The following is a 22,434-nucleotide window of genomic DNA, read 5'->3' as shown; positions in this document are numbered from 1 at the left end:
AGCTTTTATTTAATAAAAGCTTGTATTAATTAAACGGAGGGAATAGACTATAGATTATATCGAGGGAACGTTGTATTAAATTAGGAGAATGACTTATTAAATCCAGGAAACAACACAATTATTTATTTATTTATTTTTTTGCCCTGAAATACCCTGTATGCACCTGTCTCTTACTCATTTTTTTTTTTTAATATATATTTTATATTTCTTGGCCAAAACATCCTTTCCTAAAACAACGCCTCGTCCATCAAACAGCACTTTTACTGTAGAAAATGGTTCAGTTAGCCATTTGTTTTTTCGCTAACCGGATGTTAAAGAAAGACATCAGAGGGCAAGAGGAGGTCGCTGGGGAAGCTGGGACGGTGGCGGAGCGCATTAATGTCCGCCCGCTCGGAGAGAAGGTGCGTGTCCGCTGTGTCCGCTCGGGCTGCCCCTTCAGGAATGCGCCGCATGGCTCTGGCGCCTGAGTTACTGGAGAGGAAGACGCGCTAGAGACGGATCTGCTACTCTGTCGTGCTTTCGTCCGCTGTCCTAGTTGTCGTGGCTGTTCGCACGCGTCCGCGCCTGGTTGCTTCGTATTATTATCATCATCATCATCGCTGCTGCTGCCGCCACCACCACCACCACCACCACCACCACCATCATCATCATCATCGATGCACTGAGCAGCCCGCTTAGCCTGTTAGCAGAGGAGCTAGCTAGCTAGCCAGCCAGCTCGTAGTGTGCGACGTAGCGACGTAGCGACATAGCGCGCTAGCTTAGCGATCACAACCAGCTGGGGAAGTTAAAAGTGGACGTCCCGGGCTGTTAGGACGCCGGTCGCGGTCGCAGTGACGGTTATATTAGTCCGAGTAACTCCTTAGCTAGCTGGGAATAGTGATCAAGAAAAGGGGGTGGGTGACACACACGTGGGGGCCCGGCCGGGGAGAGGAAGACGGAGGCGACGCAGCGAGAGTAAGAGCCAGGGAGCGGCCGATGAGTTCAGAGCAGGGCGGAGAGCCGCTGCAGGAGGAGGCTGAGCAGCCGGGACCGAAAACCCGCGGAGAGGACGGGACCGGGACCGGCACTGGGATTGGGACCGGGACCGCACCCGGGACCGGCGGTGATTCGTGCGAGATGGTGAGTCGGGGCCTTGCGTTTCTGTCCTCCCTCCCTCTCTCCCTCTCCCTTCCTAAAAAGCACACAACAACAAGCCGTCGCGATAGCCAGCGACCACCACCGGCCTTTTCTGAAGGAGGAGGAGGAGGAGGAGGAGGTGAAGAGGGGAGGGGGGGCGAGAGAGGTGTAGTTAGCGGTGGTATCTAGCTGCCCTGCTAAATAAGGCCAACGACGGGTGGTGTTAATTTGGTCTAGCATTGACACACACACACACACACACACACACACACACACACCTAAATGGCAAGTTGTTCATGACGTGAAGCTTCTTCATAAAGCTTCAGAGAGTATCTAGCTATTAGCTATAGATATCTAACCACACTTAGCAACGTAGCTAGCTTGATAGCTAGCTGGCGTAGCTGGCCTGTCAGTCGACATTTTTAAATATATATTTATATACTATTTATGACTCGACCACCCCGATAACCAGGTCTGCTGCAGTCTGCTGGCCTTTGTGAACGTTTTGCACGTTGTTAATCCCTCACTTTGTAGCTCCAAGCCTCTATTGTTTGCTATGTTTAGCGAACTAGGTTAACTTTAGCTAACTAGCTAGCTAGCTATCTAGCTACATGCTGGCTAGCTGGGTGGCTGCTAGCGACTCGGGCCCCTGCTCTATTGTTTTTATTGATTTTAGCTGTGACAGGCGTTATTGTCACTGGATTCGCTGCTAATTTATTTATGAATTAAGGACTAAATTGCACGGTTCTTCATATACAGCAGGTAGCTGAAGATATCACGGTTAATCGTTTTGTTTGCAGCGTCTGCTAAAGGCTAATGGTAGCGGCCTGTTTGATAGCTAGCTACCGTTGCTAGCTGGTAAGCTTACCATGTCAGTCATATGACAACGAGCTCCAGCCTTTATACAGAGTCAGCTCCTCTTAGGTCCGTGTTTTCACAGTCATTCTGACTCTAAATGATGCGATGCATCATTGATTTACTTATTAAAACAGTTAACCATCTCAAAAGCAGAGTTTTTATGCCTAAAGGAGATGCAGAGAGGCCTCATGGCCACTGTTTTGACCAAATGCATCGTCTCTTTACAGCCTAATCTATCCATTCTGCACACGTCCTTCTGAAGCAGCTGTCACTGGGCTGCATTTGAGGATCAACGGGGTTTATTTAATGGAACTACTTGGGTGCTAAAGCTTGATAATTGTGCAACAGCTGTTTCTGAAACTGGTTGTTACTGAGGAGGAGCACTGCAATCCATTTGGAGCAGGTGGTTGCTCACAATTGTGCCCCCATTCACATGTAACGTGTCCCAGTGATAAATATTTAAGCATCAGAAGTTGGAAGCCGGGCTAGAAAAAGCATGCTGATGTATAAAAGTAGTCAAACTGAGCTAATTTCAGTAGCTCTGATGCATATTATACAGTTATTAAACACTCCAAGCTGTTAGTACAATAATTTCTCACTCCTATTGCAGGGCTTGAGCACAATCAGTACCCATGATATGCTTAGAAAATCATTGTGATGTATTTTATCACCATAATAATGGCAAACCCAGTGAGTTTCTGCACATTTGGTGACAGTGCAGTGGCCTGTGCAGCACCGTTTCTGCATTAGGCTTAAAGGCTGGAACGCACTTCTGCATTCCAGGAGAACAGCCAAGAAATACTGTCAGCAGTCTTGATTTCCAGGTGACTATATTTCCTGAATCCTTAATGAACCAGTGACATTCATTTTCTTCTAGCACGCTGAGGAATCCCCAGACAGTTTGGGATTTAGTGCTTCTTTCTTTAATTTGTGCTGTGCAGAGCCACTGACACCCGCTGGTTTCGCCTCCCTAGGAAATCCAAAGTCTACATTAGTGAAATTTGATATGTGTACAATATAATGAATTTTATAAATATCACTCAACAAAGCTTAAGTCTTGCGTACACTAAGAAAATGTAACGTAATCATCCATAAAATGTTCAGCTTGGGACTCAATCCATATAGATCAGCATTACAAGAAAATCTGATCTTCTTTCTTTATGTAGAAATTGCAGTAAAATAAATAAAATGCACAAATGTGAGTATAGATGCCCCTACACACCTACACATGCTGCTTATCTGGAGCTGCATAAGCAATTATCTGCTGATACCGATATGGATATCGCTGCATTCCTGGTTCTTGGCATATTTCAGTCATGCATGTGCAGTTGTGATTTATTATTTATGCTGTTGTGTAAACAGGCTAATAAGCTAAATATTTCATGCCGTCCTGCTGCTTGCCTGAAGTGAGCTGTGCTTTTAATTCTATCACCTGATTTATCTGGTCAAACTCTTGTAGAACAGTGGTCTACTGGACCTTCTTCCTTTTTAAATGAAAGGTGGTGCTGCCAGGGCCAGAGTGAGTGTGAAATACAGCAGACACATTGTGGTGTTGTGGCGGACTTGAAGAGTATATCCATCCCAGTGTCTGCTGGTCTGCAGCCCTCTCAGCACTTTCAGAAAATGCACGTAAGGGGTCGATAACAAATGCTCAGAGGTGGAATGTAGTGAGGAACGAGTGCGGTAGAAAGGGGGCGGTTAGAAAGTTTTCTGCTTCCTTCGCTACCGCCACTGCTGCTTCGTATGAATTACACACAGGACAATGCCCTTCACTGGTAAGATAGCCTATAAACGAGCTGATCTGGACATTGCTGGCTTGCTTGCACAAGATGCACTCAATTTCACTTAAATTCACAGTACATAATTTTAATTAATTGTTTACATGTAAGGATTGGTGGCAGATAGTGATGAATTTTGGGTTTTGTTTAAACCCTAACTGATAAATAGCGATGGTGTGTTAACTCCCCCACCCACCACCACCACAAAAAAATCATCTTGCTTGCCGTATCGTGTGTGTGTATATAGCAATATACTAAGGGTCCAAATTTGATGGACACCCCATCTAACAAATCCTTTCAGCTACTTAAAGTTGCAAAAAAAGTGCAAATGTGTGCACACGCAGCTTAGCTAGTCTCTGTAGTAAAGTATTGCACCATGCCTAATGCCAGGCGTGAGCTCGAGGGGGTTTAAAGCTGTGGTGCAGTGGAACTGTGTTCTCTGTAATGATAGTTGGTGCTCTATCCAGTACTTTTGGGATGGGTTGGGGAGTTGAGGATGAGGTAAGTTGGTGATTCTACAAACTTTCCCTGAGCAGTAGAAACACTTGCACCAGCAAAAGCAGGATAAACTATTTTAAATACCCTTGTTTTTAGAAGAAATATTGAGTGAGCAAGTGTCCTAATACTTTTGTCCAAATAGTGCATATTGAATCATAACCCCCTGTATCACCATGGGTATTGTATCACCAGGTTCTTGCCAATACGCAGCCCTAGTTTGACGTGTGTATGGGTGAATGGTGTGTTTGTAGTTTGCAGTAAAACGTCCAGGACATACATTTTTGAGTATAAATGGGCTTAAATGGGTCTGCACTTAAGTAGAGCTTCCACTAACAACTATTGTTCTATTGACTAATCTATCAATTATTTTGACGATTAGTCGAATAATCTAAACAGTTCATTTTCCTCCAAAAAGTTACATTGAGCATTTAGGATTCTGATTATTTTGACTGTTAATATAAATATAAATATAAAAACATTAAATGAAGGTAAAGCGCAAAACTATACGTTTAAACCAGACAGTATAATGGTCACCAGTGCAGTGTGTGTTGTTATACCCCTTATCAAAGTGTATGTGATGTAGTGTGTTTATGCCATACAGCATACAAATAAATGTGCTTAAAATAATGGTCGAATAGAGTCATAGGTATGGAGTGATGGCGGAAGGGGTGCACGTTCCTCACAGCAGAGACGTGTTTATGCTCACTTGCAGCATGTAGTCAAAACTGTATCAAATGTATCTAGGCGTTTGCACCTCTGGGTGTGTGGTGGCATTTTAACAGTGTGGACCCTTGTGACTTTCGTGTTGCGCCGAGTATAAACCATGCATTAAACATTAATAGAGAAGTTACGGTGGTTTTACCACTTAATGCGTTCGGTCATGTAGAAAAGCACCTGTGTGTTCTCTTCAGATGCTCGTGCTTTGCTCGTGTGCTGCTGTAGCATGCCTTCAAAACTTTGCTTGTTGTACAGACCACCTTTTTATTTTGCACTAATTTCAGGTGATCTCATATTTTTGATACCTTGGGTCTTTGGATACACTATTTTGCAAACGGACTCCCTGCAGCCCTGACAAGATTATTATTATTATTATTATTATTAATTATTATTTATTTAAATTGTAGCCTAAAATCAAGCAGTCCGAACTGGAGCTAGAAACGACCTAATGGACTTGTTTTTTAGTGGTAATGACAAAAGTCTAGCCGTCACAAAAATAATGGAAAAAAGAAACCTTATTAGTCGACTTAAAATATTGAGGTCAACACATTTTCAGCGTTGATGTCATAGACAGCAGCAAAAGTATTGACACTATGGTCAAAGCAGTCATGACCTCATTTCTCATGCCAAATGTCAAACGGTGACTAACGGGTTTTATAGATTGTAGAACCTATGGAACCCTGTTCTCTGGTGCAATGTGGCTTCATCTAATGCCTTTGGGATAAGCTGGATTGGTGGTTGTGATCCACATAAGAATTGTTTGTGTAAAAGTAGTGTAAATTGTAGTTTGCGATCGCCTCTTATTTGCTTCTGAAAGTGTAATAAATCAGCAATAGAGCTCGGAGTTGCTAACGTCTAATGCTAATGTCGCACAAAGTTTTCCGTCAGGTGCTGTAGCCCTTTAGCCACTTGTAGTCTCACTTGGTCGGGAGATGAGATGCAGCACAGTTGAATTTGATGTGAAATCTGCAGCTGTGTACACGTACGTTTCGGCTGTGGTTGTGTAACTTAATGTTTGAGGTACAGTAAATGTGATTGTAGGATATAGCATACAACTTCGGAGCCCAGGTATCATCATGTGTTGGAATTCTAGTGGCTTCCTGTGGTTTGCATTAAATGGATCAATAAATGAATGTTTATTTGTTTCTAAATCTGTGGGTTAAATTAGTGTTGCTGTCCTTCGAAGCTGGTCATCATCTACACCCTAACTCACGTATGTGAGTTATGGCTCAGTAAGAATGTGTGTATGAATAAGCAGGCTGATCGAATGGTCAGCCGCTGGCCTTCTGAATCGGTGTCTAGTTCTTATCCTTATTAAAACTTCGCTCAGATTTGAAGTCAGAACTTTCAGTAAGCTGAAGAATGTGTTTGGTCATCGTTAGTTTGGTAGGGAGGCCTTAACAACTGTTCAGCTGATCAAGCCCCCTCATCACCAGTCAGCTGTCTTGGTAGAATTGTGTTTTTTGTGTCTCTGAAATGTCCTACAATAGGAATGTACCGGTTTACATATGACAGTTTAGGATTAAATCTCTTATTTAGTATTGTGTTGTAAACAGTAAACTAGACCAAACTGTCTGCTGCTGCATAATAGTAAAGCATCTGAGGGGTGTGTCTCAGCTTTCTACCTTTGGAGATGGATGAACGAGCAAAGTCATGACCTTAATATAAGCGTAGTATTGGGGAAATAAGTGTAGTCTGGCGCATTTGCACATCTGTAGACTATATTTAGAGTCACATTTGCTGAGTGTGAGTAGACTAGGTTTTGTAGTTTGCCTGGGTGAGTCAGAAATAAACAAAATTACAGGCTGGCAACATACTGTCTTTTAAAACGTGCACCAGAATCCGACATGGCGGATCTACAGCAGTTCACGAGGTCACATGATGCATGACTACCTGCAACGTCTCTGCAATGCTTGCAACACACTTGTTGCAAGGCAAAGATGTTTTTTGGGTTTGTTTCTGCATCAGAATACAAACTATTTTTTAGTTAAGTAAACAAATATATAAACAGAAGCTGAAGGTACACATTACAACCGAAATTAAATAAAATATTATTGGGATATCTGATCAAAGTCTCTTAATCCTGAGATACAGCCAATTCTGATTTGATCTTGCGTATTTCTTTAAATAATACATCAATAAAATTACTCATTATATTACCAGATTTCATGAGACATTCTGGCCATTTTATAGTGGGTTTAATATTTTAAATCTGCTCACAGTTTTCTTTTCTTTTTTTTGTTGTTGTTGTTGTGGGTTTTTTTTTTTTTTTAAAACACTACAGTGATCACACTTTTATAGTGTGGTAAAAATACTGTGGTGATTCTCCCCCCGTAGCGTGTGCGCATTTTCCGTTAGCCTGCTTCTCCCTGTTATGAACGTGTTCTTTAGTGCTGGTTTAAAAGCAAAGAAAGCTGCATGTTTCTCCAGCAAGGTAAACAAAGCATTTCTGCCATATATTTTTTTTCATAGATATTTCAGATATTTCTGCATTGTGAGCTCTGCACCAGTTAAATGGATCCCTTGCTTTTATTTTTTATTTTAGTGTGTTCCATGTACGGGTTGAGTAATTGGCAGTCTAATTTGGGGAGAAAATGCATTTAAAAAAATCTGAATTTGCATCAAATGTAAATGTTGAGTTAGTACTCTTAATACTCTTATCTTGACCTTTAAATAGCAAAAATGGTGGAGATGCTCACTGGTTGTGGTAAAATGTTTCCACTCTTGTTTCTAAGCAGTTTAACATGTTTTGTTTGTGTTGTTTGACTAAGATTTTGTTGTATGTCTAGTTTTGCATATATTGGTGAGCTGTCCTCAAATTTAAAAGTGGTAACATGAATCTGATGTCCTGTTCGCCAGGTGACCTCAAAAGGTGCCGGTCTGAACCCCAACGCCAAAGTGTGGCAGGAGATTCCAGCTGCACCAACTGAGGCTCCTGTGGATGGCACTGAGGCCTGGTCCCAGCCCAGTATGACTGAAGGTAAACTAGCAGACTTCCTGGAAAATAGCTTGCTGTATAAAGGTGGACAAAATAGGGAGGGGTGGCTTATTAAATGTCATATACTATATCACAATATTAAAAGACATTTTTCACAATGCATGTAATTACAGACTAAAAACATCAGCAGCAACAGGTTCTTAAAAACTATTCATATTCTCCCTTTCTAAATACAGTGATTTATTCAACATCATCTGCATCTTATATAATTAATCCAGTCTAATTACACTGTTTGTATTGAATTGTAGTGTTCTTTTAAGCACTTACAATATCCTCAATATGCTTAGAAAAGCATATTGTGTATCAGGATAACATTTATCACGATACGATGAAATAATGTCATATTGCCAAGCTCTAATATTTAATGAAAATCATTTTAAAATGCACCAGTAAAATAGCATTGGCATTTAAAACGCATGTTTTTGGACAGTATATTGTCCCAAAAATAATTAAAAGTTATATTAGTGACTCTTGAAGACCATTTTATGCCACTATTGTGAAAATGGCATAATACAATTCTTCCCCTTAAAGAGCAAGAAATCTGAGATAATTAGGAATATGCAGACATTTGAATTGGAATATACAATGTTAAAGTGGAGAAAGTCAAGACAGCAGAAAAATTATTTAATAAAATAAGGCTAGCATAAAGGGTAAAAAATCAGCATTTGTGTATTTGATGATATTCATGTTTATATACTCTCTGAAATCGGTATAAATCTTTACATGCAGTTGATTTGCTGTGACACTTAGGCCTATGTCCTATCTCCAAAATGGCAACTTCTTAACTTTTCAGTAGGGGATGATGTAGGAAAACCCCTATTTCAGGTTTCAGATTGGTCAATTCATTGTGAAGTTTTGACGCAATAAAAAAAAAAAGCCAAATTAAGATTGTTACAAAACCTGTTAAAATGGAGATACAAGGTTTTTGCGTGACTGACATATTAACCATGTTGGAAATGTTGATATTCACAATATACTTCTCCAAGTTCAGTGAAATGGTTTACTACAGTGAAAGCAACGTTCTGTCGCTGTCTGTGCTGAACATTAATGGGCTAATTCTGAAAGAGAGATGCCTGACATCTGTTCTGCATCGCCTGTGCTTCATTCAGAGCCCAATGGATGTAAACCATACACGCCTGGGTTCTCTGCGCTCCTGGACAACGGTAGCTCTGCCACTGCAGAAGGTGTGGTCAACGGCATGGATCCCCCTCACCCAAACTTCTCTGTCTGTGAGCCCACCAGTGGAACTAATGGTAAGTAGCATTTACACATTAGCTCAGCTCAGATTGATCTGTTGAAATGCTCAGGGTCATGTAGCCCCTCGTTTGTCTGTGCCGCTGCTGTCTATTACAAGCTCTGAATGCTGTTGTGTGTTTCTTGGACACAGTGGAATCTAAACTGTCTGAGGAGCAGCCCCTCTCAGCAGAGAGTCTGCGCGAGTCTCTCAAGAAAGAGCTGGAATTCTGCTTCTCCAGGTAGGCCGGGTCTGTGAAGCCTCTGCAGTTAAGTCTCACCTCTGTTCTGGGTCTCTTGTCTCACTTGCTGTGTTTATTATCAACAGGGAAAATCTATCAAAGGATCTTTACCTAATATCTCAAATGGACAGTGACCAGTTTGTCCCAATTTGGACTATTGCCAGCATGGAGGGAATTAAGGTCCTCACTACTGACATGGACCTTATCTTGGATGTGTTGAGATGTAAGTGGTGTGTGTGTGTGTGTGTGTGTGTGTGTGTGTGTGTGTGTGTGTGTGTGTGTGTGTGTGTGTGTGTGTGTGTGTGTGTGTGTGTGTGTGTGTGTGTGTGGTGTTGTTCCTCCCCCTAAGTTTAAAATAAAAAGTAGGTTCTATTTTATAATTATTTGAATGAGTAAGTAATGATTAGTTCTAATGTAATATTTTTACGTTCTACCATCTGGTCATTTTGTTTGTTTCTTCTCTGCAGCATCTCCTATGGTTCAAGTGGATGAGAAGGGGGAGAAAGTGCGGCCGAATCACAAACGCTGTATCATCATCTTGCGAGAGGTTCCTGAAACGACCCCTGTGGAGGTAACAGCATTACATCCCTGATTATGCCATGTTCTCCTCCCTCAGCCTGGGTTTGTAATTTGGGTGTCACCTTGGATTCCACATAATCATTTTGTAGATAGTAGAGATTCTTATTACTGCTGTGTATTGGCAAGAACCTGGTGATCAGTACATATTACAGTAAAGAGGGTAAAATCTATGCAATGCAGTACTGGAAGTAAGGCGATATTGTGATTTTAATTTATTTTTCTATTTTAATTCAGCTTTTAGGAAAACTCATATGTTTGCGTGTGAAATGTTTTCTTACAATACTGCCACCTAGTGGTGGAGGGGGTTAAAGAAACAATGAGCCTGGATACAGATACAGCCTTCTCACATTCATAATTCTTACATAATCATCACTTCTAGATTAGGCCATTGCAGTACATGCTCTATTACTTTTCATCCTCCACTCTTCTGACACCCACTTACACTCTTCCTCCCTTCTTGCTCTATACTGTTGGTGACTGGGCCTTTGGTGTAGCTGGTCCTAACCTTAATTCCTGCTTACCTTTGTCCATGTACCCATAACCCTGAAAAACACGAAAATCTGTCTGAGCTTTTCTTCTCCGTTATGAAAGTCGTATTTTGTCTGAATCTTTATGGATTTCTCTTTAATTTATTCTCATACTGTTCTGTTTTCTAGGAGGTGGAAGCCTTGTTCAAGAATGACAACTGTCCTAAGGTCATAAGTGTGGAGTTTGCGCATAACAATAACTGGTACATTACATTCCAATCAGATACAGATGCTCAACAGGTAAATACGTTCGTTTCGTCGTATTAGGGACTTTCAGGGCTTTTTAGGGACTTTCACTGTGCATGCCAAGTTTCACATTTAAAGTTTTATTCATTTATGTCCCCCCACAGGCATACAAATACTTAAGGGAAGAAGTCAAAACATTTCAGGGAAAGCCCATCATGGTGAGTGTGTGTGTGTGTGTGTGTGTGTGTGTGTGTGTGTGTGTGTGTGTGTGTGTGTGTGTGTGTGTGTGTGTGTGTGTGTGTGTGTGTGTGTATTAAAAAAAAATAAAATAAAAACAAAAGTATTTTCTCCTTTTTAGCGAAATATTGCTATTTACTAATGTAATGGGTCGTCCCTCGTCTCCACAGGCTAGGATCAAGGCCATCAACACCTTCTTTGCAAAGAACGGCTACCGCAGCCTGGACTGCAGTGTGTACCAACAGCAGTCACACACACAGTCTCAGTACAGCTCGCCACTTTTTATGCAGCCTGTCTACAGCCCCCAGCAGCAGTATCCACTCTACGGCATTGTACCCCCCACCTGGACTCCATCTCCAACTCCATACTTTGAGACTCCTCTGGTGAGGCCTTTTACTCACATATTGAGTTTGAAATGAAGCGTGATGTGTACAATTCCCCAGGCCTTGTGTCTAATTGTACTTTTTCTTTTTTTATGTTTATATGAACCATATGAATTCTGTTCTCCTGTACCCACAGGCACCTTTTCCCAACAGTGGGTTTGTTAATGGGTTTAACTCACCTGGACACTACAAAACTGGCTCAAATTCTCTCAACATCGGACGCCCCTTCAACAGAAATCGGTTTGTACTTCTGAATTGTCTTGATGTGACGTTTTTTAGCACGTCAGTAGCAATTGTACCTTTTTATTACTGTGAATTACTTTATTCATAATTATATTGGTATTTATAGATTTGCTTTTAACAAATCCGATGGATTTGGATTTTACTAAAATTGCAAACCAATGTTTTACATATTTATTAGAGAATGTGTGATCTGCATGTTATGCATTTTGCTGCATTTCTGCCAGTCTGTTAAGAAATGTTACAGGTCACTGTGACTCTAATCCCAACTACATTTACAAAAGTTTATAAATCAGCATCAACAGATATGTATGTCTAATATATTATGTGTATCCCCAATTCTGAGTAAATTAATCTTTTAAAGAACTGATTTAGTTACAAAGTTCAATACAATCACCCATGGATTATTTTGAACTAGGATTGGTGTCTGTGTGACACATTAGGTAAAAATACTGCCTGTTCCCTGGCTGGCAAAGTGTCCTTTGCCCAACCAGTCCTTGGGCAAGACTCTGAACACTACATTCACCTACCCGTGTTACATAATTGAAATGGAAGTTGCTTTGCATATACGAGCATCAGCTAAATGCTGTACGTATAAATAAGCTATAGCTGGTTGCTCAAGTAGGTTGTTTGAATAACTGTTGATCCTGATGGTTTATGATTCTTCATCTGAATGTTCTTATTGTCCCCACAGTGTTCCACTCTATTCAAGAAAGAATGTAATAAATGCCTTCAGGTACAGCTGTTGCAGCTTGAAATATCATATCTGCCTAATTATCACGCCACCCTTTTCATACTTTCAACCCCCCCTCCAATATAAACCATTCAGAGATGTTGTAACACATACTCCATTCCACCATGTCAGATCTCTTTGGTTAACTAAACATCCTCTCCCATCCATGTATATTAACCTTTCATCTCAGTTGATTGATTTAAGTGACTTCATTACATGCTTATGTTGTAACGCTTGTATTGGTTTGGAGAGACACTTTATGGCCTTGCCATACCAATTCAAATCTGATTTTATGTTTGTTATTTTTATTTGTTTATTTTGGGTTGTGTGAAATGCTTGACCCTTTTTTTGCAACTGTCATGCTAAGCCAGAGCAGTTTGTTTCTTGAATGTCTCTGCTGTGCCAAATAACGTTTCTTTTATCCATCATCATAATAACTAACATTGTGTGGTGGTCATCTTTCTGTGCTTTGGGTGAAGTGTAGCTTGTAAAAATACTGCTAACAGGGAAAGCTTTTAGGTTTGAAAGAAATTCCCTGGCTAGTGTTTTAACATTTGACTGCAGTAAACAACAAGTCTGATCTGGCTTGTAGTGTATATATTTGATACTGGTGCAGCTGAAACAATGCTTACCTTTTCATTAATAGAAACTTTAATAGAAACTCATCATAGTTATCCACTGGATTGGGGTTGTGTATTGCCAAGATCCTGGTGATATGGTGCATGTTATGACATGGAGATTATGATTTAATATATTGTGATATATTGCAATGCTGTAAGCAAGGCGATGAATTGCAATATTTATTTATGTATTTAAAACATATTTTTAGTCGAATTGTCTGAAAGCTGTTAATCCCAACTATATGTGTAAAATCTGAGGTTTTATCCAATTAATGCAGTGTGATCTGATGAGAGCACAACAGTATCTAGTGGTCAGGGTTTAATTAATCAATCTTTATATAAAAACTATTCATTGTTCATACTGTCTTTGAGAATCGGTACAGTATTGCAAAACATTGAGACTTGGAGATGAAAGTTTTCATATACCTTTATATTGAATGGGCCCATTTGTGTCATTGGTGTGAAAGCCAAAGTAATCAGTTTTAGTCCACTGCCAGGGAATTGCAGTGATTGAATGCCATTCTGTACTTGCTTGCAGTTACAATGATGTTATGCAGATGCTGCATGCTACCCATGTTGACTGATCATGAGCCAGACTGTCCAAACTGATCCATTTAATAGCAGATGATGTCGATCATTGCCTTGAAATCTAATGCTAGCCTACGTTTAAACAGGAACCACGTGAAGCCTCAGACAAGGACTAACGATGGATTGACCTCTACTGTCCCGCCTGTGCCTCTGGTGGATGGACTCCGCAGTCCGCAGCCTCCTGCCACCAGTGGCCCAGCGCTGGGTTCCACTGAGCTCAGCTCCTCTTTTCCTCACCTGGCCTCCACTGAGGCCACAGACGACGGCACTGTTTCTGGGCGAGGAAGGTATGATTTGATGATTATTATTTTTATTTATTTTTTTATTTTTTTTTTTATAGCAACCTTAGGTAGCATTTGTACCTGGCAGCTTCAAGAGCATTGTGCTTTATTGAGCTTTTATAAAGAGAGTTACGTCTGTTGTTGCAACTCAGCTCTGGGCTCCACAGGCTGCTGAATGCACTGTGTAACTCTAGTAAAGGGACTTGCTGCGAATGGCGCATAACCCAAGTCAGATTAGTTTAAATATGAATAAATTCCTGTTTATAGCTTCTCACCAACTACTAAAAGCTTTTACAGGTCATTGCCCTGAATAAATCTGTAAATATTTCTCTCAAAATGTAATTTTGGGGTGGAAAGGGGGCTTTTTTTGTGGTGGGGAAACATGGCTTTAGAGTTTTTAAATAATTCTGCCTCACCTTGTAATGAGGTGTTGCTCTCCTACTTTTCCATACAGCTCTCCACCTTTTTGCCCCCTCCCCCATAAAAGCCCTAATCCCCTGCGTCAAGCCCGTCATGAAGTAAGATTACCTGGTCAGAGGCGCTGGGGTGACTCATTGAGTTAATTGCCCCCCAGAAATGCACTCATCACTGCTTTGTAATACTGAGGTTATAAATCTGTGTTTACAGAAGGACCACATACAGAGGGACTCGAAGGAGGAGAGAGGATGAACGTACCGCGGTAATTCTCCTGTTCTGAATATGGCAGCTTTGTTTTATTTAGATTTATTTTCAAGGAAACTTTCTTTATAAAACTCTAAGCTTTATTTCTTTCTCTTCTTTCATTTCCATCTTCAGAGGCCTGTTCCACTTGCGGAAGTGAAAGTTCCGCCACCGAAGTTCGACCTGGCTGCTTCCAATTTCCCTCCACTACCTGGCTGCTCCATTAGCCCACAGGGGGAACCTGTGCTGGAGAACCGCATGTCTGACGTTGTACGGGGTCTGAACAGAGACAAGGTTAGTTTTGCAAAACTGCAAGATTAGTGAAGGCATGTTCTCTTTCTTTAATTGCTAAAAGCCTGTTGACCTACCTTGATTATTGGTGATAAGATAACCTTTTTCCAGCAGTCGGACACAAACAAAGAGTCTACTGTGAGCCCTGCTGGTCCAGCCTCAGAGGAGATTGTCCCTAGGCTTGTCCAGCCTGTGAGTAAACCAACTGTTCATCCTGTGGATCCTGCTGCCTGCAGGTAAGGCTGTTTGTGTGATGACGATTATGCTCAAATGAGCTTTTACCTCTGTCTGTGTTGTTGGCGATGCAAATACTGACTGTTTCCACTGGTTCTATTGGTTTCCTTTTTTTTTTTTTTTCTTTTTTTTTCTTTTTTTTTTTAGTGCAAACCCTCAGGAGAAGAAACTGGAGAAAGCTGAGCCCTTGGTCCATAAAGAGATGCCTGTGAACCCAACCCCCACCCCCGCCATTTCACCAACCCCCACGCAGCCTGCACCTGCCCCCAAGACTCAGACGAGTCCAGCCAGTCCTGCAGCACCACAAGCCAACCCTTCCCTTACCAGCACCACCAACACCACCGCCATCCCGGTGAGACCCATCTCCACACTTGGGAATTGGTTTTGTTTTTAGAACCTGTGGACACCAACCCTCCTCCTGGGGGTCGTTGAGATCTGCCTTCCTGCAGGGTTGAGCTGCACCCTTGCAGGTAGGTAGCGCTTCAGGAGGAGGTTTACTGAATGGGGCTGTAAATGTCCCCACGCAATGGCACCTCTTCATCAAGGTTGCATAAAATACACATTTGAATGTGCAGAAAGATGTTTAGCTTCTTTCATGGGTGGTGTGTGTCCTCCAAATTAGAGATGAGATGATTAATGGGCTGGTGTTTGCATGTGTGTAAACAAACACCTATACATAGTATATAATTTGCAAATGCCATAGCCATGAGCAGCTCCCCCTTGCTGGCTAGAGTTAAATGTCTTTTCGGTGTCATTTACCAAAAAGAATCAAATTTACAATGTCTTATTTTTATGTAAATAATGCTAATTAAGCATTTCTCATGTTTTTGTACCTGTACATTTAAATATGCTGTCCAATAAGACTTATAGGTGCACATTAAAGGTTAAAAATAAAATAATGTACACTCAATGGTAGTGATTTAATTTCATAACTTTAATTAATTCTTTATTACATTACATTTTTTACTATTAATTGAGTCATTGTCTCCGGATTAATATCACTATGTGATATGTGGCATTGTAAACACTGATGGGTGGGTTGGGCCTGTTTGATGGCCTTTTACATTACAGACCTTTCAGTTTTAAAGTCTTGTCTCTTCACACGCATTCTTTCCCATTGCACCTTCTTCAGGAACCTCGAAAGCTCAGCTATGCCGAGGTGTGTCAGCGACCACCCAAGGATCCCCCTCCTCCTCCACCACCACCTCCTCCAGCGACCACTTCTGCCCCTGCCAGCGCCAGCTCGCAGCCATTGAGAGAGCTGCGAGTCAACAAGGTGGAAGAGCAGTCCACCAGGCCTGCTGACCGGCAGGAGCGTCCTCAGGAGCGAGGAGGGGACTGTAAGGCCCGGGAGGGCCGGCTGGCCCGCGACTCCCAAGGCTTCTATCGCAACAATGGCCCGCCCAGAGCCAACACAGGCGGCTTCAAACTTCGAGAGCAGCAGAGACGCCCACCTTTCGCCCGCCGCACTTCTCCCCAAGGAGGATCCAGACACACTGGCAAAGAGCAGAACATCCCCCCTGTATCGCCAAAGTAAAGACTAAGCAGAATCCTTACAAATGTATGAATATATACACATGCATATATATAAATAAATATATATAAATATAAATATATATATATATATTAAAGAGATGAAATAAGTTTAAGATCTAATAGTAGCCACCTCTCCTGCCTGGAGCACATCCAGAGGGGGGAAAAAAATTTAATGACATGACAATGCACAGACTGGGACATGCGGGCATGAGATCATTGGAAGCTAGTATAAGCTAGTTGAAGGAGGTCATCATATAGGAAACAAAATGTGAGCTTCTGACTTGACAATGTCCCCTCAGAATGTAAATCAAAGCTAAGTTGTTTGTTTTTTTTGTTTTCCCTTTTTCCTTTCTTTCTTTTTCTCTTCTTGAGAAGAGGGCCTTTTATCCAGCTGGGGAGAGGTGGGACCCAGGGCACTGTAACAGCCCAGTGCTCAGTGCTAATGAGCTGAGATAATGGTGATCTGCAAAAAACATATGCACTAAGAAGAATAAGGAACATGCATACTGTATGTCATGTACCTATACAAAGATATCACGTTGACATGCAATGATTCATCTGATCTTGTGTTTTTACTTTTTTTTTTCTTTACTTTTTTTGAAGGTGGCTTTTCTCCTTAGTTTGCATTTGCAGGGCACTGGGAATGCGAAGTGGTGTGGAGTGAGTGGGGGGAAATGTACATGAACTTATGAGCTTTTGAGTGGAAGGATGTGGTGTTTTTGCAGTAGTGTTGATTTTTAATCAGTTTTGGGGTTTAGAACCCATCTAGAACATGCAAAAGTGTGTTTGAGTGGATTGGAGAATTAGCTAGGTGCAACAGTGAGGTTTGGACCGGTTGGTCTGGAATTTTCTCTGCGTTAATTTGCATGCCGTTAGCTGTTGATTACAGTATGCTTCTGGAATCGAAGAGCCGGTATTTAGACAGTTGTAAAGCGCAGTATAACGAGTTGTTGGATTGTTGAGCCTCGGTAATGATTCATATACATCACTTCAAGGTCAAAGTTTGCCAATGATAATGCAGTGATGTTGGATCGCTGGTTTGCGAAAGGCTTTTTTTTTTTTAAGCTAGCTTGAGTAACCAATAGCCTGTGAAAGATCACGACCACAGTCGTGTACATAGTGTCATCTCATGTTTTAGAGTTGGTTTTGTTTTTTGTTTTTGTTTTTTCCTTTATTTTGTGCATTATCCTCCCAGAATGGCTTCTGAGCAAGCTCATATTTCCTGATAATCAGGCAGGCACATGGCGTGTTTACAACATTTATGTTGGTTTGGGCTAATGAAAGACAGACTAAGCCAATGGCTGCTTTTTAGTTTCATTTTGGGTGACATTTTTCCTCTTTTCTCAAAATCAGGACATTCAGTATGAATAATTAATGATGAGTAACTATTGTGCTTAGTAGATTTGTCATAGTGATGTAGGTCAGGAGAACCTGAAGCCTATTTAATTGAGTGATGTCAATATCCTTTATATTGTCACAGTTGTAGCTAAAAGAGCAGAAATTGGTTGATAATCCATCATGAAATTCTGGGCAGTTCATTTTTAATAATAATAATTTTTGAATATAGAAATGTCCAGAAATGACCCGATTTATTTCATTTCTTTTAGTTTCTTTGCTTTGCTTTTGACCAGAGATGATGCAAATGACTGCAGGTACAGGTCAGGAACCTGATAGTATGACAAAGTCTCCGGGCTGCAGTGTGTACAAAACTTGGGCTACACCAGTAAATTGAGCTAATTTGATTACCTGATCTAAATATCTATCTAAATGACTTCATGAGCAGTCTGGAGGTCCGATTATGCATGACTGTGCTTCTTTCCCAACTGAGAGACATGATGTAGGCTGTTTGAAGAAGAGATGGTTCTCGAAGGCTGTTGAAACGTTGTACTGGATTCCCTTGCTGGAAGAACATGTCTGAATGCATTCATTCTTTTCCATGCCAGAAGAATTGTCGCACGTTGTTGGTGTCGTTCATTTATTCTACATCAGTCCTTTCATGTAATGTTGCATTTCCAACCAAACGGGTTTCTGTGAGGCAGGGGACAAAAAAAATCATGCTTTAGTATTTTGCTTATTGTGTCCCTCCTAGATTCTAAACTTTTGAGTGGTTCACTTGAGTGGCACCAAATCCGGAAAAGGAAAGCTCTGCTGCTTGCTTCTCTGTTCAGATAGCTAGAGCAATATCTGAAATTTCTTCACAGACCTTTCCATGCAAGATACCTGAAGACGTCAGCATTCATGATCGCGGGTGGGAAGATTACAAGCTGCATTGAACTCCGTTGATCTAGACTAGCTTTTACTCTCTGAATCTGGAGTCTGCACTAAAGCACATGGATAAGAGGGCTGCTTCGTATATACGGCCCCCAACCTGGTGAGAGTTCTGTCTTGGACTTCACCCTTTGGGCAGTGCGCTTTTGGAAGCAGGAACTCTGTCACCGCCAAAAAAGAAAAAATGATGTGAAGGTGAACTGGTGCTGTTTATATAAAAAAAAATTAAACCCTCATACAATGTAATCAGATGAATATGCAGTATTGCTGTTTAATTCATTGTAAGTATTGCTTTTATGAAATTATTTCTTTTAATTTATTTTAATCCTGCTGCCCCCCTCCCCCTGCCTCTCATCCCAATCCATGTAGGCCAGGTTCCTGACTATGTACAAAAATGACATTGGGAGAGAATCACAGATTTAACATTTGTATATTTTTGAGGTTTCAGCAGAGAGAAAATACTTGATGCATTTACTAGAGGCTTAGTAATGCAGTAAATAACGAATCACTGGGGCTTTTATTGTTTATACATTATTTTTTGTTTTGTTTTCTTTTTATTAATGAATTTGAGCAGCTAGTGGTTTAGTGTAATAAAACAAAAATGCACTAACTTGTTAAAAAAAAAATCTTACTGTTCTGTAATGTGAAATCATAGAAGCATAAGATAATGATATTGATGTTGAAAGGCTTGCTGAAATCTACAGGAATAGCATTCTCCTTAATGTTTGGGGTATTACTGTTAATTGATTTTAGGGGTGGTGTGGTAAAGGGAAGAATTTAACGATGGATTGAACGTGTTGGAGACACTAAATTCTAGCTGTCTGCATAAAAAAATGTCAAAAAGAAAATAAATTATTTTGTTTTGGGCTTAGAGTTTCAGTTCATTTATTGACACATTTTGTCTTGATTTGACTTTTACTAACAATCTGAGTGTGAATCGATTGCGTTGCCCTTGACTGACTCTGGACACTCTGTGCTTGAAGGCTAGTATTCGAAGGTTTAGCTCTGAAATGTATTATTCATTTACCGTTGTTTATTATTTTTTTTTGTTTCAATCAAATCAAATTTTCTTACGAAGTGTGGTTACTAGGTTTTTATACCTGGATGCATTTTGGAGTGAAGACGTTTTGCTTCAGGGCCAATATTTCTTCTCTGGCGGTTTGCTGGTGGATAAAGAGCTGAGTGTTAAAATGAATCTAAATTCAACTTCCCAACTGTAGGGGGAGCCGAGGAGCAACACATTCCCATACTCCATACTCCATAAAGGACTAGGTTTATTTTCAGTCATGTTTCATCAAAGTGTAACAAGTGTTTCTTCTGAAATGCCTGATGTATGCGTCGCTCTCTGCCAGGTGGGGAAAACATCATGTTCACAACCACTAAGACGAACCACACAGCAGTCCTTCAGTCCTGTGGACTCGTTGCCCTGCCGCATTGCACCTGATCTGGGCTTTTTGCTTGGTCCAGAGATTGGAGTCAGATGAGATCCAACCCTTCCTACATCATCAACAGCCACTGTATTGTACCATAGCTTTAATATAGGCTGCCTGGTGTTCCCAGAAACCCACTCTGGGGTTAGCTTTTAAATATGTAGGGGCTGAGGCTTTCTTTCAATATGCAAGGGGTTGATGGCGGCTTGCTGCCTTTTGTCAGTTCTGCAAGTCATGACACTACCTCCACCATGTTAGACTGATGATCTTTTATATTTTGGATCATGAGAAGCTTCTTACCTCTCATATGGAATAAAAGAAAAACCATGTATTTCTGTACATTTGAAATGCATTTTAGATACATTGTATTTCATTCCAAAGTACATTTCACACAGTAAAATGATATTTCAGAATTTAGTGCGTCAAAGCAAATCTGTTTTCCTATACAGTCATATTTAAATATTTTGGGAAATATTAAACGCAGCTATTTAGCATATCTGAAAGTTAATAAATATACGTTTCAAATGGCAAAACCAAATGTCATGGGTAAGGATACACAGTAAAGATGCCGTTGGATCATTCTTGTTTTCTCATATCTTGTTTTTAAACTGAGAAATAAAACAAATACTATTTTTGACTAATATAGTATATGCAAAATATATGTTTATAAAAAGTAAAAGTATTTGTAATTTATTTAACATTTGATAAATACATTTTAAGGATACTTTGTCTATGTTGCTCTACACTTTGACCTTTCCATCGCTTTAGTAGAGGTTAATATTGGCCTCATCAGTACATACTTGGAATTTTGTTCCAGAAATTGTGCAGTCCATAATATACACTTTCCCTTTAAATGTTGTTTGACAAAAAAAATAGTCATATGTGTTTTTTAAATAAAGAGAAGAAAGGAGGAAAAAAAGACATATATATTAATAATATATATATTTGTTTTAATCAAGTATATTTTTGCTATGTATGACAATAGCTAAGAATTGTGTAAAAAAACTTGATTTTTTTATATATCTGGCATATATTAAATTTAATGAAATGATGTGATATATTTAATTAAACCTCCATTTATTAAATTTAAAAAGGAAGACCTTGGATAATCCGACTGCATTTTACTCCGTATCTGTACCTGTGAAACTAGTTTTTGCCATGTTACCTAAATGTAAGTGCATGTTCGTTAAATATTAACATTAAGATATGATCTGTTTAATATTCTCTCATATTGTAATTTTATAATGATTTTATAAAGGAAATATAATATATTATGAAATTCACTGGATATAAATATCCCCCTCCTCCTATATGGGTATATATATATATATATTAGGATTATTTTCCAGAGCTGTGTGTGTGTCGACTGGGGGGTTCTGCTTCATTAAGACCCTTAGAAGCAGGACTCATGATGATTTTATAAAGGAAATTATATATTATGAAATTCACTGGATAAAAAATATCCCACTCCTCCCATATGGGTATATATATATATAGTATATATATATATATATATATATATATATATATATATATATATATATATATATATATATATATATTGATCAGGGTTTTTTTCCAGAGCTGTGTGTGTGTGTCGACTGGGGGGGTTCTGCTTCACCTTGGATAATCACTAAGACCCTCAGAAGCAGGATTCATGATGATTTTATAAAGGAAATATATTATATTATGAAATTCACTGGATAAAAAATATCCCACTCCTCCCATATGAGTATATATATATATATATGTTGATCAGGGTTTTTTTTTCAGAGCTGTGTGTGTGTGTCGACTGGGGGGGTTCTGCTTCACCTTGGATAATCACTAAGACCCTCAGAAGCAGGATTCATGATGATTTTATAAAGGAAATATATTATATTATGAAATTCACTGGATAAAAAATATCCCACTCCTCCCATATGAATATATATATATATATATATATATATATATATATATATATATATATATATTGATCAGGGTTTTTTTCCAGAGCTGTGTGTGTGTGTGTGTGTGTGTGTGTGTGTGTGTGTGTGTGTGTGTGTGTGTCGACTGGGGGGGGTTCTGCTTCATTAACACCCTCACCCTCAGTGTACAGTCACTCAATGTACAGTCCTGGTCCTGTGTGTTTAGAGGAGCAGGCGGCCATGTGCTGACTATATTTGGAGCCCACGACTTGGTATGTGGAGAACGTTGTCGCC

The 22,434-nt window shown here is 40.1% G+C and overlaps 1 protein-coding gene across 3 annotated transcripts; it reads left to right on the top strand.

Moving 5' to 3' along the window:
- Positions 1–356: 356 nt before the first annotated feature.
- Positions 357–19,669, top strand: larp4aa (La ribonucleoprotein 4Aa). 3 transcript variants are annotated; one of them, XM_072696456.1, is made up of 17 exons: positions 357–1,119; positions 7,827–7,947; positions 9,075–9,218; positions 9,353–9,440; positions 9,527–9,663; positions 9,908–10,011; positions 10,676–10,786; positions 10,897–10,950; positions 11,140–11,352; positions 11,489–11,592; positions 12,287–12,328; positions 13,620–13,820; positions 14,442–14,493; positions 14,610–14,768; positions 14,880–15,001; positions 15,147–15,351; positions 16,132–19,669. In XM_072696456.1, the coding sequence occupies exons 1-17, from the start codon at positions 976–978 to the stop codon at positions 16,534–16,536; spliced, it is 2,406 nt and encodes an 801-aa protein (XP_072552557.1). In that variant the 5' UTR covers positions 357–975; the 3' UTR covers positions 16,537–19,669. The 3 variants fall into 3 exon arrangements, with proteins under 3 accessions (XP_072552557.1, XP_072552556.1, XP_072552558.1); XM_072696455.1 differs by having other exon boundaries at positions 14,877–15,001; XM_072696457.1 differs by lacking the exon at positions 12,287–12,328 and having other exon boundaries at positions 14,877–15,001.
- Positions 19,670–22,434: the final 2,765 nt, after the last annotated feature.

This window comes from Salminus brasiliensis, chromosome 14 (assembly GCF_030463535.1).
Source record: "Salminus brasiliensis chromosome 14, fSalBra1.hap2, whole genome shotgun sequence".
Lineage (NCBI taxonomy): Eukaryota > Metazoa > Chordata > Actinopteri > Characiformes > Bryconidae > Salminus > Salminus brasiliensis.
This window is presented reverse-complemented; position numbering and strand designations above follow the sequence as displayed.